An 18,203-nucleotide genomic window follows, 5' to 3' on the forward strand; every position below is an offset into this window, starting at 1 on the left:
TATGTGTTGTTCATTGGGAAAAGAATAATAAACAATTCAGGGTATAACTTCTCTTTGATTTATGTTGCCATAACAAAATACCTTAAGCTGGATAGTTTATAAAAAAAGAGATTTGCTTAACTCATGGTTTTGGAGGCTGAAGTTCCACGATTGGGTGGTTTCATTGCTTAGCCTCTGGTGAGGGATGACAGATGGCATCACAATGGTAGTAATGTGTGCAAAAGAGATTACATGATGAGACAGGATGCCATAGAGGCTCAGGGCTGAGGCTCAGCATTTTTATAGCAACTCACTCTTTGTGGGAACTAAGTAGGATTCCATAAAACTACGTTAATCTCTGCTGAAGATGATGACCCCAATGACCTGATGATCTCCCTCTAGGTCCTACTCTTAAAAGTTCCTGTACCTCTCAACATTACTGCATTGGGGACCAAGATTACAGCACATGAACCTTTGGGAGGTACACTCAAAGCATATCCAAACCATCTCATAACTTTTAACCGGTGAGGTTTTGTTATTGCCATGCTGGGACAGAGGGACCTGCATGAAAGTTAAGAAAGAGTAGAAGAAGATTGGATGTGGCTATAATACAACTGAGCGGAAGTGGAGACCCCAACTAGATGCATAAGAAACAAGATTATACTATCAAACTAGAAACTGGGAAATCCCACCAAAGCATTTTCTCCTGGGATGGAGAAAGTTGGCCAATCCAAACAGAATCTATCTGGTTCTTTATTCTGGAATGAGATTGGCCTGCCTGTTGTTCCCACTGTTTGAAGCTTCCCCTGGTTGTTTAGCACCATTTTTTGTTTTGGATTGCGTATTAGTCAGAATTTTCCAGAGAAACATAGCCAATAGGACATATAGTATATGTATGCATATAATATTTGGAAAATTTACAGAATTTGTGTATGGTTGTTACACATGTAAATTCTATTATATAATTTATAAATAAATATAAAGAACAGATTTATTATATAAGATATATAAATATAATACTTTGTATTATATATTATATATGTATATGTATCTATCCCTCTCTGTTTGTATATATATACTATATTTATGAGAGAGCAAGAAGTGGGGGAAAGAGAGAGAGAGAGAAGAGAGAGAGAGATTTTGAGGAATTGGCTCATGGAATTATGGAAGCTAAGACATCCCATTGCTGCTGTCTGTAAGTTGGAGACCCAGGGAAGCCAGGGATATGATGAAGTCTGAGTCTGAAGTTCTGAGCACCAGGAAAGTCAGTGATGTAAGCCTGTGTCTGGTGGCTGGAACAAACGAGCTGTGATGTCCTACCCCAAGAGGGTCTGGAAGAAAAGAGATATATTCCTCCTTACTATTCTGTTTAGTAGCTCAATGATTTGGATGGTGCCCAACCACACTGGAAATTCAAATGCTAATCTCATATAGGATCACTTTCACAGACACATCACTTGGTTGCATCTGGCAAACCAAGACCACTCAGATTGACACATAGCATGAGCCACCATGGGTGAATTGAGCATCACAAGCTGAGATGCAGCTACAGGCAGGGGTGGTGCAGGGATGTGGAGCACATGGGCCATTTTCCTGTAAGCTTCACATCCTATCCTGTCCCTGGTTGAGCACACAGGCTCCTCTGGAGTTTTCTGGAGATTTTATTCCTAGCTACTTCTTCCAGAGTGTTAAAAAATAAATTTTCCACAAATTTTGAAGTTGATAGTTTTTTTTTTTAATTTCATTGAACCATAATTTGAGCTAGGCATGATCTTTCTTTAGTGCAATCTTCTAGGTCACTTCTCTTAATTCTTTCTCTAAGAATTAGCATCCAAGGCATTCTCTTCTCTACCTGCTCCAGGCGTCCCTCACCTCACCCTCCACTTTTCCTCTCTTCAGTAGTGGGTTTCAGAGTCTCAGGATCATATAAATAGTATAAAAGGAAACAAAAGGAATTTTCTAAAAATCGAGGGTGACTCACCTGATCTCAGGAGGAAGCCACAAATTGGCAGATTATTACCTTCAAATTTCACAAAATGTGGTCATTTTAAGCCATGGCCAGAGAGAAGTCAGAGAGGAGTTAAGTGGGTATGTAGCAATGAAACCATGCCTCAGTGGTAAGTGTGGAAAACACAGTGAATGTGTGAAAGATTAATAATATTATAAGAAGCAACATCAGAATATGCTAACATTCTTCATAAAAGCGGTATTCAGGTGGCTTTGGGAGGTAGTAATGCCAACCCTGGCAGACAGCATTTAGGAAAGACAATCTAATGCGCAAATAAGCGTGCTTGTTATGGAGGAATTCTGTGGTAGTCTTGGTGAACAGAAAATTATGCAGATTGATTCCAGTGTCATCTTTCCTGCTCTTTATTTTGCTAAGTGGGAGCTGAGACATAGCCTCTGTGGTTTAAGGAGAACAAATATCATTATGGCTCAGGTGACTGGAAATGGAAACCTGCCACAGCACTTTGCAGAAGCAAATTTCAGATCTTCCTCCTATTAAGCAAGTTCTTAAAATTGTAAATCTAATGACACCAAGAAGTGTGTTCTGATGTTTAAGTCAATGAACATTTCATGGTAATGGCTTCACAGCCGAGTAAGCCTATATTTGGTCAAACATTTTGTCTGTTTAGAAGTTACTGAATTTCCAATAAACCAAGAAGCTGCCAATCAGTGTTGCAGCTGAAAAATTCACTTATGGAACAGAACAATAGGGCTCATGTCAGAGCCACGACCCAAGTTTCATAATTAATGTCACTTCGTTATTCATCTTAAAAGTTGGTGTTTTCCTTTGAGTTGCTCTTCACAGCATCTGCTAAGCGGCTTTGTTGTTGGATTTCAGGGCTTGGCACAATATTCCGTCCTCTTTTATGGCTATTATGACAATAAACGAACAATTGGATGGCTGAATTTCAGATTGCCGCTCTCCTATTTTCTGGTGGGGATTATGTGCATTGGATACAGCTTTCTGGTTGTCCTCAAAGCGTAAGTTTCATTTGTCTTTTGGGAAACAAATAATGATTTCTGGAATCAAATGGGAGGATTAATTTGAGAATCGGCTATACTTTTGTTGCAATTTCTTAGAGGATGCAAAGATGAAATTTAATTTTAATACTGACACTTTTATGTTAGACTGTTACATCCTCAAAACAAAAGGGCTGAATACAGACAAAGGGCTTTGGTCATTTTATTGGTCAGACTGATGGTTGCAGGCCTTTCTCATGTTTTAAATGTGTGTGTGTTATGTGTGTGTGTATATAAACTTATATATATATATATATATATATAGTTATATTATTTGAGAGAGAAGGAGAGGTTTTAGAGCCCCCTTTGACTAGTTCACTCCCTAAATGCCTGCAATGGCAAGGGCTGGGCTGGGCTAAAGCTAGGAGCTGGGAACTCAATCCAGATCTCTCACATGGATGCAGGAACTTAATTTCTGGAGCCATCATCTACTGTCTTCCAGAATCTTCAGTAGCATGAAATTGTAAATCAGGAACTGGAGCTGCGAATTGAACCTGGTCACTCTGACAAAAGACACAGCATGTTAACCAGAGTCTTAAATGGTTACCTCTAAACATATTTTTAAAACATACCTTTTGGTACTTCAAGGTGGGAATCAATGTTGCCAGCAAGTTGGAAGAATAGCTGCTGACCCCCTCTTTCACATGCACGGAGGTTTGCAGCTTGCAAGATCAGCTCAATACACAGATTCTGTTGTTTTCTATTCATATTTTAAAAAATCAGAATAATCACTCATCCAAAAAGTGCTAGCTGTGTGAGACAGCAAGAACAAATGGCCCCCAATAAGACAGTAATGATAGACTGTATAATTGCGGTTTTTCTTGGGAAAGGATTTATTAGAGTATATGGAAGGATTTCATTGGGGAAATGGTAAAATTGCGGTTCAATTTTCCCTCCTTGCCTGAAATATATTTATAATACTCCACTTAAAGATATTGCAGAAATTTAGCACTGTTATTGAGGCTATGAAACAATCATTTAGCCAGTTTTCTGAACTAGCCTAGGAAGAGTTGAAACATATCAAGTGTCTGCATCATTTATTTGACCATGACAAGGGGAGACCCTTGCCTCATTGCGGAAGGTTGCCTGCCTGAGGGTCTAAGTGAGATAAAGCATGCAGTCACTGGAAGCAGGAACTTTCTTGAGTAGTCTCAGATATGCTTTGTGTCTTGTCCCTGCCTCACTTACTGATCCTCCAGAAAAAACTCTCATATTTAGTTTGCAACCTATTTCAGGGCTTGGAAAAAAGCCTTGTTGGAGACCACCATATCCAAAATACTCATGCACCTGTGTAACTGTAATGAGATCCCAGACTTAAAGTATCTGCCCATCTGATAAAGTACTAATACATTCCGTAAATTTGAGACATCTTCTAGACTTCTGAACATATTACTTTGCTTGGACTAAGGTCAGAGGTACCATTTCTGTTATTGAGGTCACCTGATATCATTTCTTTGTTGTGCCTTTCGTTTTTGAGGTCACTGAGAAATGTCAATGTCCAGTTACTCAGCTTTCAATGACTCTGGAAAGACTATGTACCCTGGGGTACCCTTGAACCATTCTGCCTAGTGTCAAAAATCAGCTCTGCCAGTGCTGTGGCTCAATAGGCTAATCCTCCGCCTTGTGGCGCCGGCACACCGGGTTCCAGTCCCAGTTGGGGCACCGGATTCTGTCCCAGTTGCCCCTCTTCCAGACCAGCTCTCTGCTGTGGCCAGGGAGTGCAGTGGAGGATGGCCCAAGTGCTTGGGCTCTGCACCCCATGGGAGACCAGGAGAAGCACCTGGCTCCTGCCTTCGGATCGGCGTGGTGCGTCGGCTGCAGTGCGCTGGCCACGGCGGCCATTGGAGGGTGAACCAACGGCAAAGGAAGACCTTTTTCTCTGTCTCTCTCTCTCTCACTGTCCACTCTGCCTGTCAAAAAAAAAAGTCAGCTCTGACATGGGTGTCTTTCTGCAACCACAGATAAATGGCTCAATTGGTCTTTGCTCCTGTTTCCTGTCTCTGGTAAAGGTGTAATAGGTGTGAAGACTAAAATGAATTAATACATATAGAGCACTTGGAATATGCCTACCACAAAAAAAGTTTCTAAAAACATTAATTATTTTTTAGGGCTATAGGCTTCTAAAAGAACCTAACAAAGCCAGCATGCAGGGCAATCACTTGTGGTTACACAGTTGTACATGAATAGATTTGTATATTTAATCAAATGGCTTTCTGGAAGATGACTATAAAGTAGCTAGAGTAGTGCTGTACAAATAAAGGTATATACATAGTTCTAGTAGTGATAAAAATAAACAGGTAAAAGTACTTTTATTAATATAAGTCAATTAATCCCCAACATCAAGAATATTATTAATTCTACATTTAACCAATATAAAATTGTTACCAAGATATTCTCTGTTTTGTTTTAGGGTAGTAGATTCTTGAAATCTGGTGTGCATTACACTAGCCACATTTCACGTGCTGAGTAACCACAGGTTGTCAGTGGTGACCACACTAAATAGAGCAGCAATACAGGATGTGGTGGCTTTTGGAAATCTGTGTAAAGGTACCATTTAGGATAGCTACAAGGCAATAAATACACATTTTCCCCCTCAAAGCCATCACGTTATGCCAATCAAAGGAGCCTGTCTTGGGCCCCACCTCTGGCATAGGCCTTTGGTGACACATCACCTGATTAGCAGGTGGTTTAAGCTTATTGGCCCACAAAGCACAGAAATTCAAAAGCTATTCATGACTCCCATCCCACTCCCAACCCTGGGGCCAATACTTGCTAATAATAAGAATTGGTAGGATATAAATGATTGTACAGATTATTGATCATCTGTTCTCACCCCTCCCCCCCTACTCCAGTGAAATATGCTCTTAGAATAAATATGAGTGGATTTATGGCATCCATCCCTCAAATTGAATAGATAGGAACTGGAGTTCTAAAATCAAAAGTCAACTAAGCTCCATGAGGCCTTTGATATCTTGCCAATACTGCTAGCCTCAGCATCCACATTCACAAGATAGGGGCAAATGTCTACTTTTAATTGTCTAATAGGGAAGTTAGGAGGTCAAATGAGATAGAAACACAAACACTTCAAGGTTTTAAGATAGGACGACTGACTTAGTTGGTTTTAGTGCTATTTCAGTTTGGTGCAGGAAGTCTTCTGCCCTGGGAATCTGCTTAGTTCCTGGAAAGACAGGAAAATTTGTCCTTGTTTTAATACCTTCCTTCCCTCCCCTTCCTTTCCCTTTCCTTTCTTGTCCTGTCCTGCCCTGCTCTGCTCCTCCCCTCCTTTCCTTTCCTTCTTTCTTTTTCTTTCCAGGTCAGTATATTCCTAACCATATCAGATGCTTAGAAATTGATAGTAAACAGTTATGTGAGTATTAAAAACACATTAACATAATATAGTGTTAGAAAGTCACATGACAGTTCCTTCATATGTTGTCCTAGTCAGTTTGAACTTTAATATCCCAAAGTAAAGGTGGTTTTATTTCGACACCCAGCTGTTCCCACTAAAAACAATTCTCTACTTAAACATTTTGGGTTTCACTAATGTATATTACAGCTAAACTACTATACATAGTAATTATTCATGGGATGCATGCTTTATAGAGAAACCCCTTGCCGTTTATCTTATCCCAGTAGGCCTTTCTAAGACTTTTCCCTGTTGCATGGTTCCCTGGGATTAGATATTATTTTTTATTTATGATCCTGGTCATGGTAATAATAGCCTAATAATATTTTTGAATACATAAATGATGTGCCATATATAACTCTCAACTGGTGTCAAAAATATTGTCTACATAAGCTATCATATATATATATATATACACATTTATATATTATAACTTAAATGTACCATGTACCATAAGCCACCTCTAACACATGCATATAAATATTTTTATTCTTGGCAAAAACAGAAATGAATCTAACTTTATGTTAAATAAATAAATAAATTTATTGTTAATGATGGTAAATAGCATTCACTAAGCATCTATCATGTTGTTTAAATTATATTATCTTTTTAAAAATTAATTAATTAATTTTTTTGACAGGCAGAGTTAGATAGTGAGAGAGAGAGACAGAGAGAAAGGTCTTCCTTCCGTTGGTTCACCCCCCAAATGGCCGCTATGGCCGGCGCACTGCACTGATCTGAAGCCAGGAGCCAGGTGCCTCCTCCTGGTCTCCCACACGGGTGCAGGGCCCAAGCACCTGGGCCATCCTCCACTGCCTTCCCCGGGGCCACAGCAGAGAGCTGGCCTGGAAGAAGAGCAACCGGGACAGAATCTGGCGCCCCAACTGGGACTAGAACCCAGGATGCTGACACTGCAGGCGGAGGATTAGCCTATTGAGCCGTGGCGCTGGCCTAAATTATATTATCTTTAGCAATTAAATATTACTATACTATATGACATGCTCATTTGACAATAGCACCTACATGATCCTAGGTTTTTCTAGTTTGAAAGGTATCTTATACTTATCATCGCCTCCGTATTGTACATCTCCTTACATAGATCAATTTGTTCCTCCCATCAATTTTGTATACTGGGTTGAATAGGGATTAATTATTCTTATTGGATGGATGGAGAAATTAATGTTTAGCAAAGGCTGATGATTTGACTAAGTTTAAATAGCCAGTAAATTGCAGAACTGATCTTTGAGCATCATCTTCTTATTCCAACACTTATTGTTCCTAATGTATGACAAAGATTCATCTGTGTTAATGATGGTAAGGACCTGTCTCTAGTTTGTCCTGGGTAGCCTTTTTAATTTTTTTATTCTACATTAAAATTTTCTCTTGTCTAATGGAGTTATAATGGCCTTGATTTGACTTATATTGCCAAAATGTTCTGAAAAATTAAAGCTATCAAGTCTGTCTTACAAGACACTTGAATATTTCAACATTCCATTAGAATCATGACCAACTTTGCATACCAGTTCTAGGAATATGAAGTTATTTTTTCCCTTCTACACAGATTGTCAGTGTCCCTGTCCACTTTCCTTTTCCTGCATTGCTACCTGCTTATTCAGACAGCAGTGACCTACATGATATACTGCCCAAATGTCTTCTTTGTCTCTTGACATCTGTCCGTGGGATCTTAGCATCAAAATGGTTCATCCTGCCTTTGCCCAATTCTCACCACTAATTAAACTTTGTTGAAGGAATCTTTCTGGTCCAATTAGAGAAGAGCAATCAGAGCCCAGGGTAGACCCTAGCCTAAAACTATTTCTCAGAGATATTTGTATTGAAGATGACTGAGTCTGATGTCTCTGATGATGGAGTTTAGATACTATAGTAGGCTAGGAAAGGGAATTTGGGCTGTCTTACCCAGCACAAATCCTACATAGCATATCATTGCCGCCTTTTCCTCAAACTATAGTTGGCCTTCTTTCAAAAAATGTTTAGAGCAGAAAAGCAGTGAGGAATGGAGGACTTATAGTCACAATGTTCTATCCTATATTACTGCTTTATGAACTGCATCTATGATTATAAAATTCAACATGAAAAATTTTCCATGGACTAGGGTCAGTAATGGTCCAGGCCAAATGGCAACAACTACAAAGTGAGATGATGTCAAAACCTATCATAATGACAAGGACAGAATTAAACACAGGTAGCATAATAAGCGTATTTGATATGTGTTGTACCATACAAAGGTGATTTATGCTATTTGTATTTATGTGGTGAGGCTCTTTCTGGTGCTAAATTTACTTCCAGAATGACATTTCAGGTATTTGTTCACTCATTTAGTAACTATTTATGGAGTACTTACTCTGGGCAATCTAGGAAGCCCTCTAGTGCCTGTTTTTTTATTATTAATTTAAAGATTTGTTTTATTTTTTTGAAAGGCAAAGTTATAGAAAAAGAGAGGGAGAGATATAAAGAGAGATCTTCCATTGGCTGGTTCACTTCCCAAATGGTTGCAACAGCCAGGACTGGAATAGGCCAAAGTCAGGAGCCAGGAGCCATGACTCCCACTTGGGTGCAGGGGCCCAAGGACTTGAAAGCCATTGCTCACTGCTTTCCCCAGGTGCATTAAAAGGGAGCTGGATGGGAAGTGAAGCATCTGAGTCTTTTTTTTTTTTTAATTTCTTTTTTATTTGACAGGCAGAGTGGATAGTGAGAGAGTGAGACAGAGAGAAAGGTCTTCCTTTTTGCCATTGGTTCACCCTCCAATAGCCGCTGTGGCCAGCGCATCTCACTGATCCGAAGCCAGGAGCCAGGAGCCAGGTGCTTCTCCTGGTCTCCCATGCGGGTTCAGGGCCCAAGGACTTGGGCCATCCTCCACTGCCTTCCCAGGCCATAGCAGAGAGCTGGCCTGGAAGAGGGGCAACCGGGATAGAATCTGGCGCCCCAACCGGGACTAGAACCCGGTGTGCCGGCGCTGCAAGGCGGAGGATTAGCCTGTTAAGCTACGGCGCCGGCCAAGCATCTGAGTCTTGAAGGGCACTCATATAGGATGCCATGTGGCAGGTTGTGGCTTAACCCTTTATGACACAATGCTGGCCCCAATTTACCTGGGGTTTTAAAGCCCTTGCTCTCACAGTGCTCACTTGAGGGAACAGATTTTAAACAAAGAAATGGCCAATGGTTGTAGCCAACATACTATGAATTTGTAATTTCGTGTTATCCTTTGTAGTCAAACATTTGCTGTAGTTTCTTCTTTCTTAAGAATGTAGCACGTGCTGGCTGACTTTCCTGTAAAATAGTTCCTTTTTGTGTGTAGTGGTCTTGTCCTGTGAGCTTTTAGAAAGTTGTTTTTTATTTCCCTCTCAATCCTGTTCTTTGTTTTATTTTTCAAGCAGCTGTATTATAGTGATCCTGTTGATTTAAAGTTTATGAAGGCATTGATTCGAGTTATTAAAATCCTCTGCATGCACTCATCAAATACCTAAATAATTTCAGTGTGTAAGTGGAGCTACAGGGGGCAGCGCTGTGGCACAGTGGGTTAATGCTTTGGCCTGCGGTGCTGGCATCCCATATGGGCGCCTGTTGGGAACCCGGCTGCTCCACTTCCGATCCAGCTCTCTGCTGTGGCCTGGGAAAGCAGTGGAAGATGGCCCAAGTCCTTGGGCCCCTGCACTCGTGTGGGGGACCTGGAGGAAGCTCCTAGCTCCTGGCTTTGGATCAGCATAGTTCCTGCCATTGTGGCCGATTGGGGAGTGGGCCATTGGATGGAAGACCTCTTTCTCTCTTTCTCTCTGCTTCTCCCTTCTGTGTAACTCTGACTTTTAAATAAATAAATCTTTTAAAAAAATGGAGCTACAAATTTGTGTTCCAAGGCAAAAAAATTCCATATAAAAATCTTAGGTAAAAGCATAAATGGTACCATTGCTATATATATATATCTTCCCGTAGATAAAAATAGTTCAAGACTACAATCCTTTGAAAAAGAAGAAATGTTTTTAGGTATGTACATTTTTTGTGCTATATACAATGGGTAGAGCCTTATGTGAAATGTTTTGCAGCTAGCAAGGCCACATCCCAATAAAAATGTGTTGGGAGCAGTTTGTCTTTGATATCCTGATTTATCCCTTTCAGCCTGTCATTTATTTTCACACATTTCTTATATGTTAGATGTCCCTGGTTTACTCCCCCAGCTAGGGCTTTCTTTTCTGAGGTCAGTTGCCAGTGATAAAACTCCACTAAAAACTTATCTCCCAGGATGGGCATTTGACCTAGAGGTTAAGATGTCCTCATCCTACACTGGAATGTCCGGGTTTGACTTCCGGTTCTGGCTTCTTACTCCAGCTTCCTGCTAATGCAGATCCCAGGAGGCAGTGGTGATGGTTTAAGAAGTCAAATTTTCTGCCCTCACTTGGGAGACGGATTGAGTTTCTGGCTCTTGGATGTTGAAGGCTTTGGGGAAATGAACCAGAAGAGGAGCGTACTCTCTTTCCCTCTCTGTGTAACTGCCTTCGTTTGCCTCTCCGTGTTTCTCTCTTTGTGTCTTTCTGCCTCTTAAATAAATTAATTAACCAAAAAAAATCTCTGTCAAGTGTCCATTTTCGCTCAAGGCCCTGCCTGCCCCTCCTTTGCTCAATGACAGTGTGAATGTTGGATGCTGTTCCATCAGTCAAGTAAATAATTTTCTCTCTAGATTAAATTATAAAGAATGTCTGATTTCAACCCTGTTTGAACTGCAGAAAAATCACATTCTGTTGTTCAGTATACCTCAAGTTGTCCTAGCTTGGGCACTGGAGTGAAGTCAGAAAACTTGAGTCCTTGATCTAGGTCTGGGGCTTACAGATGAAGTCCAGCAAATTACTTCATGTCTTTGCACCTCAGCTTTCTCATCTGTTAAAAAGAGAACTGTTACTAACTTAACTTCTTGCTAAATGTTTTAAGAGACCAGATATAGACTGGCGCCGTGGCTTAACAGGCTAATCCTCCGCCTTGCGGCGCCGGCACACCGGGTTCTAGTCCCGGTTGGGGCGCTGGATTCTATCCCGGTTGCCCCTCTTCCAGGCCAGCTCTCTGCTATGGCCCAGGAAGGCAGTGGAGGATGGCCCAAGTGCTTGGTCCCTGCACCCGCATGGGAGACCAGGAGAAGCACCTGGCTCCTGGCTTCGGATCAGCGAGATGCGCCGGCCGCAGCGGCCATTGGAGGGTGAACCAACGGCAAAAAGGAAGACCTTTCTCTCTGTCTCTCTCTCTCACTGTCCATTCTGCCTGTGGGGGGGAAAAAAAAAAACCACCAAAAAACAAAACAAAACAAAAAAAGAGACCAGATATGGAAATACACATAATCGTTATTTGCAAAGGGTAGAGTGATAGAAAGGAATATTTGTTGTTAGTTCTTATAAGATGTTAGCCTATTTAAAAGTCTAAGGTAAACATTTGACACAGAAGTAAAGGCACTTCTTGTGATTCTCACATGCTATATGGGTAGTGCCCAGGTTTGAATTCCTGCTCCACTCTTGATTCTAGCTTCCTGCTGATGGGCACCATGGGAGGCAGCAGGCAATGTCTCAGGTAGTTGGATCCCTGTCACCCATGTTGGAGACCTGGATTGAGTTTTTGGATCCTAGCTTTGGCCAAGCCCAGCCCCAGTTATTGTGGGCATTTGAGCTGTGAACCATTGGATGGGAAATCTCTGTCCATCTGTCTCTCTGCCTTTCAAGTAAATAAACACAAATTTCAAAGTTGATACATTTAAAAATAAATAAATAGACTTTATAAGTCCCATAAGGAATGGAACTAATGGTGGGACAATTTATATGAACTTAGAGATGCCTGTCTGCCTTTAATGTCATCTTGATGTCATTATGCCACTTCCTTTTTTTTTTCTTTTGGTTTCATCACTACAATATTTAAAAAATCATAACCTTACTGGAAAATTTTTATATGTATTACAAGAAATTTTAATTTTTCTACTCATAGTGATGGGGGAAAAAAAGGAAAAAGAGTAAATGGAGTATGAATTTCTAACCACTAAAATAAGCCTAAATGAATTTTAAACTATCCTAGCCAAAAAAAAAAAAAAATCACTTCTTAGAGTATATGTTACCACTTGTTGTTAAGATTGTATAAAAAAATCTTGATTTTTGGTCAAGAGTTGGAGAATATAGTGAAATTTAATGCATTCAATATAACTGCTTCTAGGGAGGCATTTCTAAGAGGGATTAAAATGTGCATGATAGTTTCTTGACCTGGGTTAGTCGTTACTTAGTCTTTGAGGTATAAGAAGCAACTAAAGTTGTATGGAATAGTGTAAAAATCTCCACATTTTTTCCCCTAGAAAGGGAATCAATGGTTTTCATCACATTCTTAAAGGTGTCTTTAACCCACAAAATGTTAAGAGCCTATTATAGAACATTAATGTCTCATTTTAAGAAAACAAATGAAACTGTATATTTTTATATACTTGTTCATCAAAATCATCAGTGTTTCGTAATCTTACTCAGGAAGGCCTGGAAAAATGACCGTTTAAAAACTAACAAAAATGAAATTTAAAAATGCAACTCCTAGTTGGTTATTAAAACAAACTTAGAGGGAAATATATGTCTTTCAGATATTGCTTCTCCAGTTTACCTATAATTATGCTGTTTTGTCACTTGCTACCTCCTTCCCTTATGTATTCTAGCTGCTGGGTTAAACATCTTGTCTTTATAGGATGACCAAAAATATTGGTGACGATGGAGGTGGTGATGACAACACCTTCAACTTTAGCTGGAAGGTGTTCTGTAGCTGGGACTACCTGATTGGCAACCCTGAGACAGCAGACAACAAATTTAATTCTATCACAATGAACTTTAAGGTAAAGACAGAAACTTTGAAATTCTGTTCTTTGTAAAATTGTAGACATTATGTGTGGTCTAGCTAGTGATAGAAGATTAACTCATTATTTCTGTGTACTGGGATTTGGGGCACAGTTCTGTTTATGACTGGAAAATATCCAATGGCTCAAGACAGCAATTTTATTCCTTGAGGATTTTTCTTCTCTAAATTTGGTAATAAAATAATGCTACTTGTTTGAAACAAGAGGCCATCAATAATTAGAATCAGATATTTTAAATAATAAAACAATGTTCACTGATGGTTAAGAAGAATAAGTTAGCTCAGTATTTTAAATGCCTCTAATGGATTATTTTGTAGCTTTAAAACAGTGTTCTTGAAGAGAATATGTTTTGTAGTGAACAACGGGCTGTTATTACATGAGTCAGAGTTTGCTGGAAAGATTTCTTCCTTTCTCTCATTTGCTGTGACTTAATTGGCAGTGTATACCTGGTTTGTGGAATCCCAGATTTGGTGTAACTTTTTATTTCTCACCTTCCTGAGCTCATGATACCTTTTGTAGCTAAGCTACCTTTTGTTTTGTTTGCCCGAGTGTAGGAAGCTATAATAGAAGAAAGAGCTGCTCAAGTAGAAGAAAACGTCCACTTGATCAGATTCCTGAGATTTCTTGCTAACTTCTTCGTGTTCCTAACACTTGGTGCGAGTGGATACCTCATCTTTTGGGCTGTGAAGCGATCCCAAGAATTTGCACAGCAGGATCCTGACACCCTTGGGTGGTGGGAAAAAAATGAAGTTCGTCTCTGCATTTTTATGTGCTTAGAACCTGACCTTTGCTATTGTGCTTCTATGGTGAAACATCACGTAGGCCACTCTGCCTATCCTCCCCCATCCCATCCTTAGAATGAGCCAACCCTGGTACACATTTTCCTTTCTATTCCAGTCTTATTTCAAATCTGTTCTGTTGGTTTGTTTTCCATGTTATGACAAGATGGTGGAAAGTTAGACGATTAGAAAATATATATGCCAACTATTCACTTTATTTTTTTATTTTATTTATTTATTTTTGACAGGCGGAGTTAGACAGTGAGAGAGAAAGAGAGAGACAGAGAGAAACGTTTTCCTTTTTCCGTTGGTTCACCCTCCAAATGGGTACCACGGCCGGCACGCTGCACCGATCCGAAGCCAGGAGCCAGGTGCTTCCTTCTGGTCTCCCATGTAGGACCCAAGCATCTGGGCCATCCTCCACTGCACTCCTGGGCCACAGCAGAGAGCTGGACTGGAAGAGGAGCATCCGGGACAGAATCCAGCACCCCAACTGGGACTAGAACCCGGGGTGCCGATGCTGCAGGTGAAGGATTAGCCAAGTGAGCTGTGGTGCCGGCCCCAACCATTCACTTTATAGATGGAACTGGTGTTTCTCATGAGCTTGGGTGGTATATTTATAATCAAAGAGTGAGGAGAAGACTCTGGGTGAGAACCTCAGAGTCTTAATTTCAAGTCCAAGGCTCTTTCCATGGTATCATGAGGCTTGCTCTATTGTAAATCTCACATCTGTCATTGAAAGACCCAATTGCAGCCTGTATACTTTTGAAGCCACTGTCATAAAATGGAAGCATTCAGATTGCTTCCTCAAGTTTTGGCAAGTGTAGCCTTTCCTGTTATTCACTGGTAGCCAAGCTTCACATCTTAATTCCCTCGCCTTTCTTCCTCTCCCTGCAAAGGCTATTCAAATGAGGAAGGCTAGCTGTTTTCCAGAAATTAACTATTAGACTGTTATTTGTCTCCAGATGTTTATCTGTCCATTTAGTGTATCAGAGAGAGGAGGTTAGAGGCCAGCATGGTGATGTATTGGGTAAAGCTGCAGCCTGCATCACCAGCATCCTGTATGAACACCAGTTCAAGTCCCAGCTGCTCCGTTTCTGATCCAGCTCCCTACTGATGGCCTGGGAAAAGTAGCGGAAGATGGCCCAAGTACTTGGGCCCCTGCCATCCATGTAGGAGACTTGAAAGTAGCTCCTGGCTCTTGGCTATGGCCTGCCCCAGAGCTGGCTGTTGTGGCCATCTGGGCAGTGAATCAGTGGATGGAAAAAAAATCTCTCTGTCTCTGTGCATCTCTCTCTAACTCTGACTTTCAAATAAATGCACCATTTTTTTTAAGGTGGTTAGAGGTAACCATTTAGAATCAAGAAATTACTGGTTGCTTCTCTTCCAGTCCAGCTCTCTACTGTGGCCCGGGAAGGCAGTGGAGGATGGCCCAAGTGCTTGGGTCCTGCACCTGTGTGGGAGACCAGGAGGAAGCACCTGGCTCTTGGCTTCAGATCGGCGCAGCGCCGGCCATAGCAGCCATTTGGGGGTGAACCAACGGAAAAGGAAGACCTTTCTCTCTGTCTCTCTCTCTCACTGTCTAACTCTGCCTGTCCAAAAAAAAAAAAAAAAATTAAGAAATTGCTGGGCATGATATGTTGCTAAGGCCTGTTCTCTTACATAAATACATACAATAAGACATCATTTTGAACTTGGGCATTCTCAAAGAATGTGCATATTTAGACTTAACACACTGAAGTTTCTACAGAGTCTTGCAGACCCCCCCAAAAAAATTAAGTCTTCATAAGCATAGAATTTTCTAGAAAAATCTTAGCAAATGATATAATTTACTTACCAAGTCTCCAAATAAAAATGTTTGATATAGTTAGGAAGTGTTAACAATAGAGAAGGAGACTATCCATTCAAGAGACCATAAAATCACAGACATTTCTTGGAAACTTGTAATACAGAATCATTAGGTAGAGATATTTTATTGAAAAAAAAAGAACACCTCAAGCATTTACTAAATTTACTTTCAAAATGCTCTTTTATAATTGCAAAGGTATAATGTATAGGAAAAATTGTCATATACCTGGGATCTATGGTCCATATTGATTGTATTTTACATAAATAAACCGTATTAAAGGATGCATTCTTCATTAGCATCAAGGATCATTCTTTGTAAGAACCTGTTTAACAGCTATTCTAGGGGACTCCTGAGTCCTAAGGGGCCCAATGAAGCTAATAATGGGTATTCATAAATAATTTTAGAAATTTGATGAAACAGAATTTAGATATATCTTGTATAATATTACACAGGATCTGCCAAGTTTCTGCATTAGTCTGGAATTATATCATGTAATTATATTATGTAATACTGAGTTTTGGCTCCTGCGAGTCATATAATGTCCTTAATAAAAATGAAAAAAAAACATATTTGCAATTATTTTCTAAATATAATCTGGTAGGTATAATCATGTTTCATTCAAAACATGAGGTCCTTAGGGTAAGTAGCAAATGTTTGGTGGTGAGTCAGTTATTTGGGACAGTCATCAGACTTTCCTGACATCTTTTTTCCCCATTATAAAAGTTGTGAATGTTCTGGATTCTTTGATTTAATTCCACATGGTAGCAATGTTTTATGGATGCTATACAGCCAGGAGTCAAGAATGACACATTTCTTAATTTTCATATTCCCACCTCCAGCCCCATATCATTCTCTTTATCATTGTCCTTGTGGACCATTATTTCATTTTTGAAATTTTCCTCCCTGGGCTTCCCTAGTATTACGCTATTTATCCTCTATCTATTTCAATTAATATCTTATGTTGTCTTTAGATAATTCCATTCTATTCCTTTCTGTCAGTAAAAGTTTGGATTCCTCAAGATTTGGTATTTAAGTCTGGGCCCACCTTAGGCAATTAATCATTTTTTAATTAATTAAACTAACCCATATGCTGAAGACTCAAAGTAGCATTTTTAAATTTGTACCTCATCCTCAACCAGATCATTTTCCATTTCCTTTGGAGATCTTGCTGTGAAGTGCATCATAATATCCAAATAAGTTACCATGTGGAATAATATGTGTTCTCTCAGTAGAGTGATATAAATTTTATCTCTCACTATACCAGTAAACAATTATTGCTGGTACCTACACAAGCACATACACATGTATTCTTGAGAATTTGGAGTTGATACTATCTTTGCTGTTTTATTAAGATAAAATCTAAGAGTGCATGCACTAGTCTTCTTTAGTCTTAGAAAAAATAAAAGGAACCTAACTGAGGATCTTCCAAAATTCTGGAGTAAAGCAATAGCAATGTGTAAGCACTATTAACCTGGTTCATTGCTTATGTCTCTGTAGATGAACATGGTTATGTCCCTCCTGGGGATGTTCTGCCCAACACTGTTTGACTTATTTGCTGAACTGGAAGACTACCATCCTCTCATTGCCCTGAAGTGGCTATTAGGACGCATTTTTGCTCTTCTTTTGGGCAACCTGTATGTATTTATTCTTGCCTTGATGGATGAGATTAATAACAAGGTAAACTTTGTGTCTGGATTGTCTTTGTCATAAGCATATCTTTAAATTTTAAGTCTCAAGATTGTCTGGAATGCCTTTGAAAATTTTTGACTTCATTTTCATTTCCATTTGTTTGCTTTCTAGATTGAAGAGGAAAAGCTAGTAAAGGCCAATATTACCTTATGGGAAGCCAACATGATCAAGGCCTACAATGCATCACTCTCTGGGAATAGCACTGGGCCACCGTTTTTTGTTCACCCTGCAGATGTACCTCGAGGACCCTGCTGGGAAACGATGGTGGGCCAGGTAATGCCTCGAACGGAAGTGCATGGCAACTAGAGGACTTACAAAGAACAGTGTCAATATTTCTCCCACTAAAGTGGCCTTTTTATTATTTATTAATAAACCATAGCTAATATTTATTGAATGTTTACTATATGCTGGCTCTGAAGTTCATATATATATATAAAATCTCATGCAATCCATTCCTTGAGGTAAGTGCTATTTGTATGACCCTTTTATAGTTACATGTAAAGGATGGATTATTTAAATAGGGTAAGGATATGTTTACTATATATTTGTGTTCTAATAAGGCACCTACATTTTGCCCAAGCAGTATCTAAACTCTATTTAATGTCC

At 39.8% G+C, this 18,203-nt stretch overlaps 1 protein-coding gene across 1 annotated transcript in view; it reads left to right on the forward strand.

Annotated features, from left to right (window-relative positions):
• The window catches only part of TMC1 (transmembrane channel like 1), a 539,504-nt gene that overhangs the window by 481,997 nt on the left and 39,304 nt on the right, over positions 1 to 18,203 (forward strand). The window contains exons 12-16 of the mRNA XM_062208413.1: positions 2,825 to 2,967; positions 13,115 to 13,259; positions 13,835 to 14,029; positions 17,406 to 17,585; positions 17,709 to 17,870. Coding sequence (XP_062064397.1) covers positions 2,825 to 2,967; positions 13,115 to 13,259; positions 13,835 to 14,029; positions 17,406 to 17,585; positions 17,709 to 17,870 — 825 coding nt within the window. The remainder of the gene's footprint in view (positions 1 to 2,824; positions 2,968 to 13,114; positions 13,260 to 13,834; positions 14,030 to 17,405; positions 17,586 to 17,708; positions 17,871 to 18,203) is intronic.

Source organism: Lepus europaeus, chromosome 12, assembly GCF_033115175.1.
Source record: "Lepus europaeus isolate LE1 chromosome 12, mLepTim1.pri, whole genome shotgun sequence".
NCBI lineage: Eukaryota > Metazoa > Chordata > Mammalia > Lagomorpha > Leporidae > Lepus > Lepus europaeus.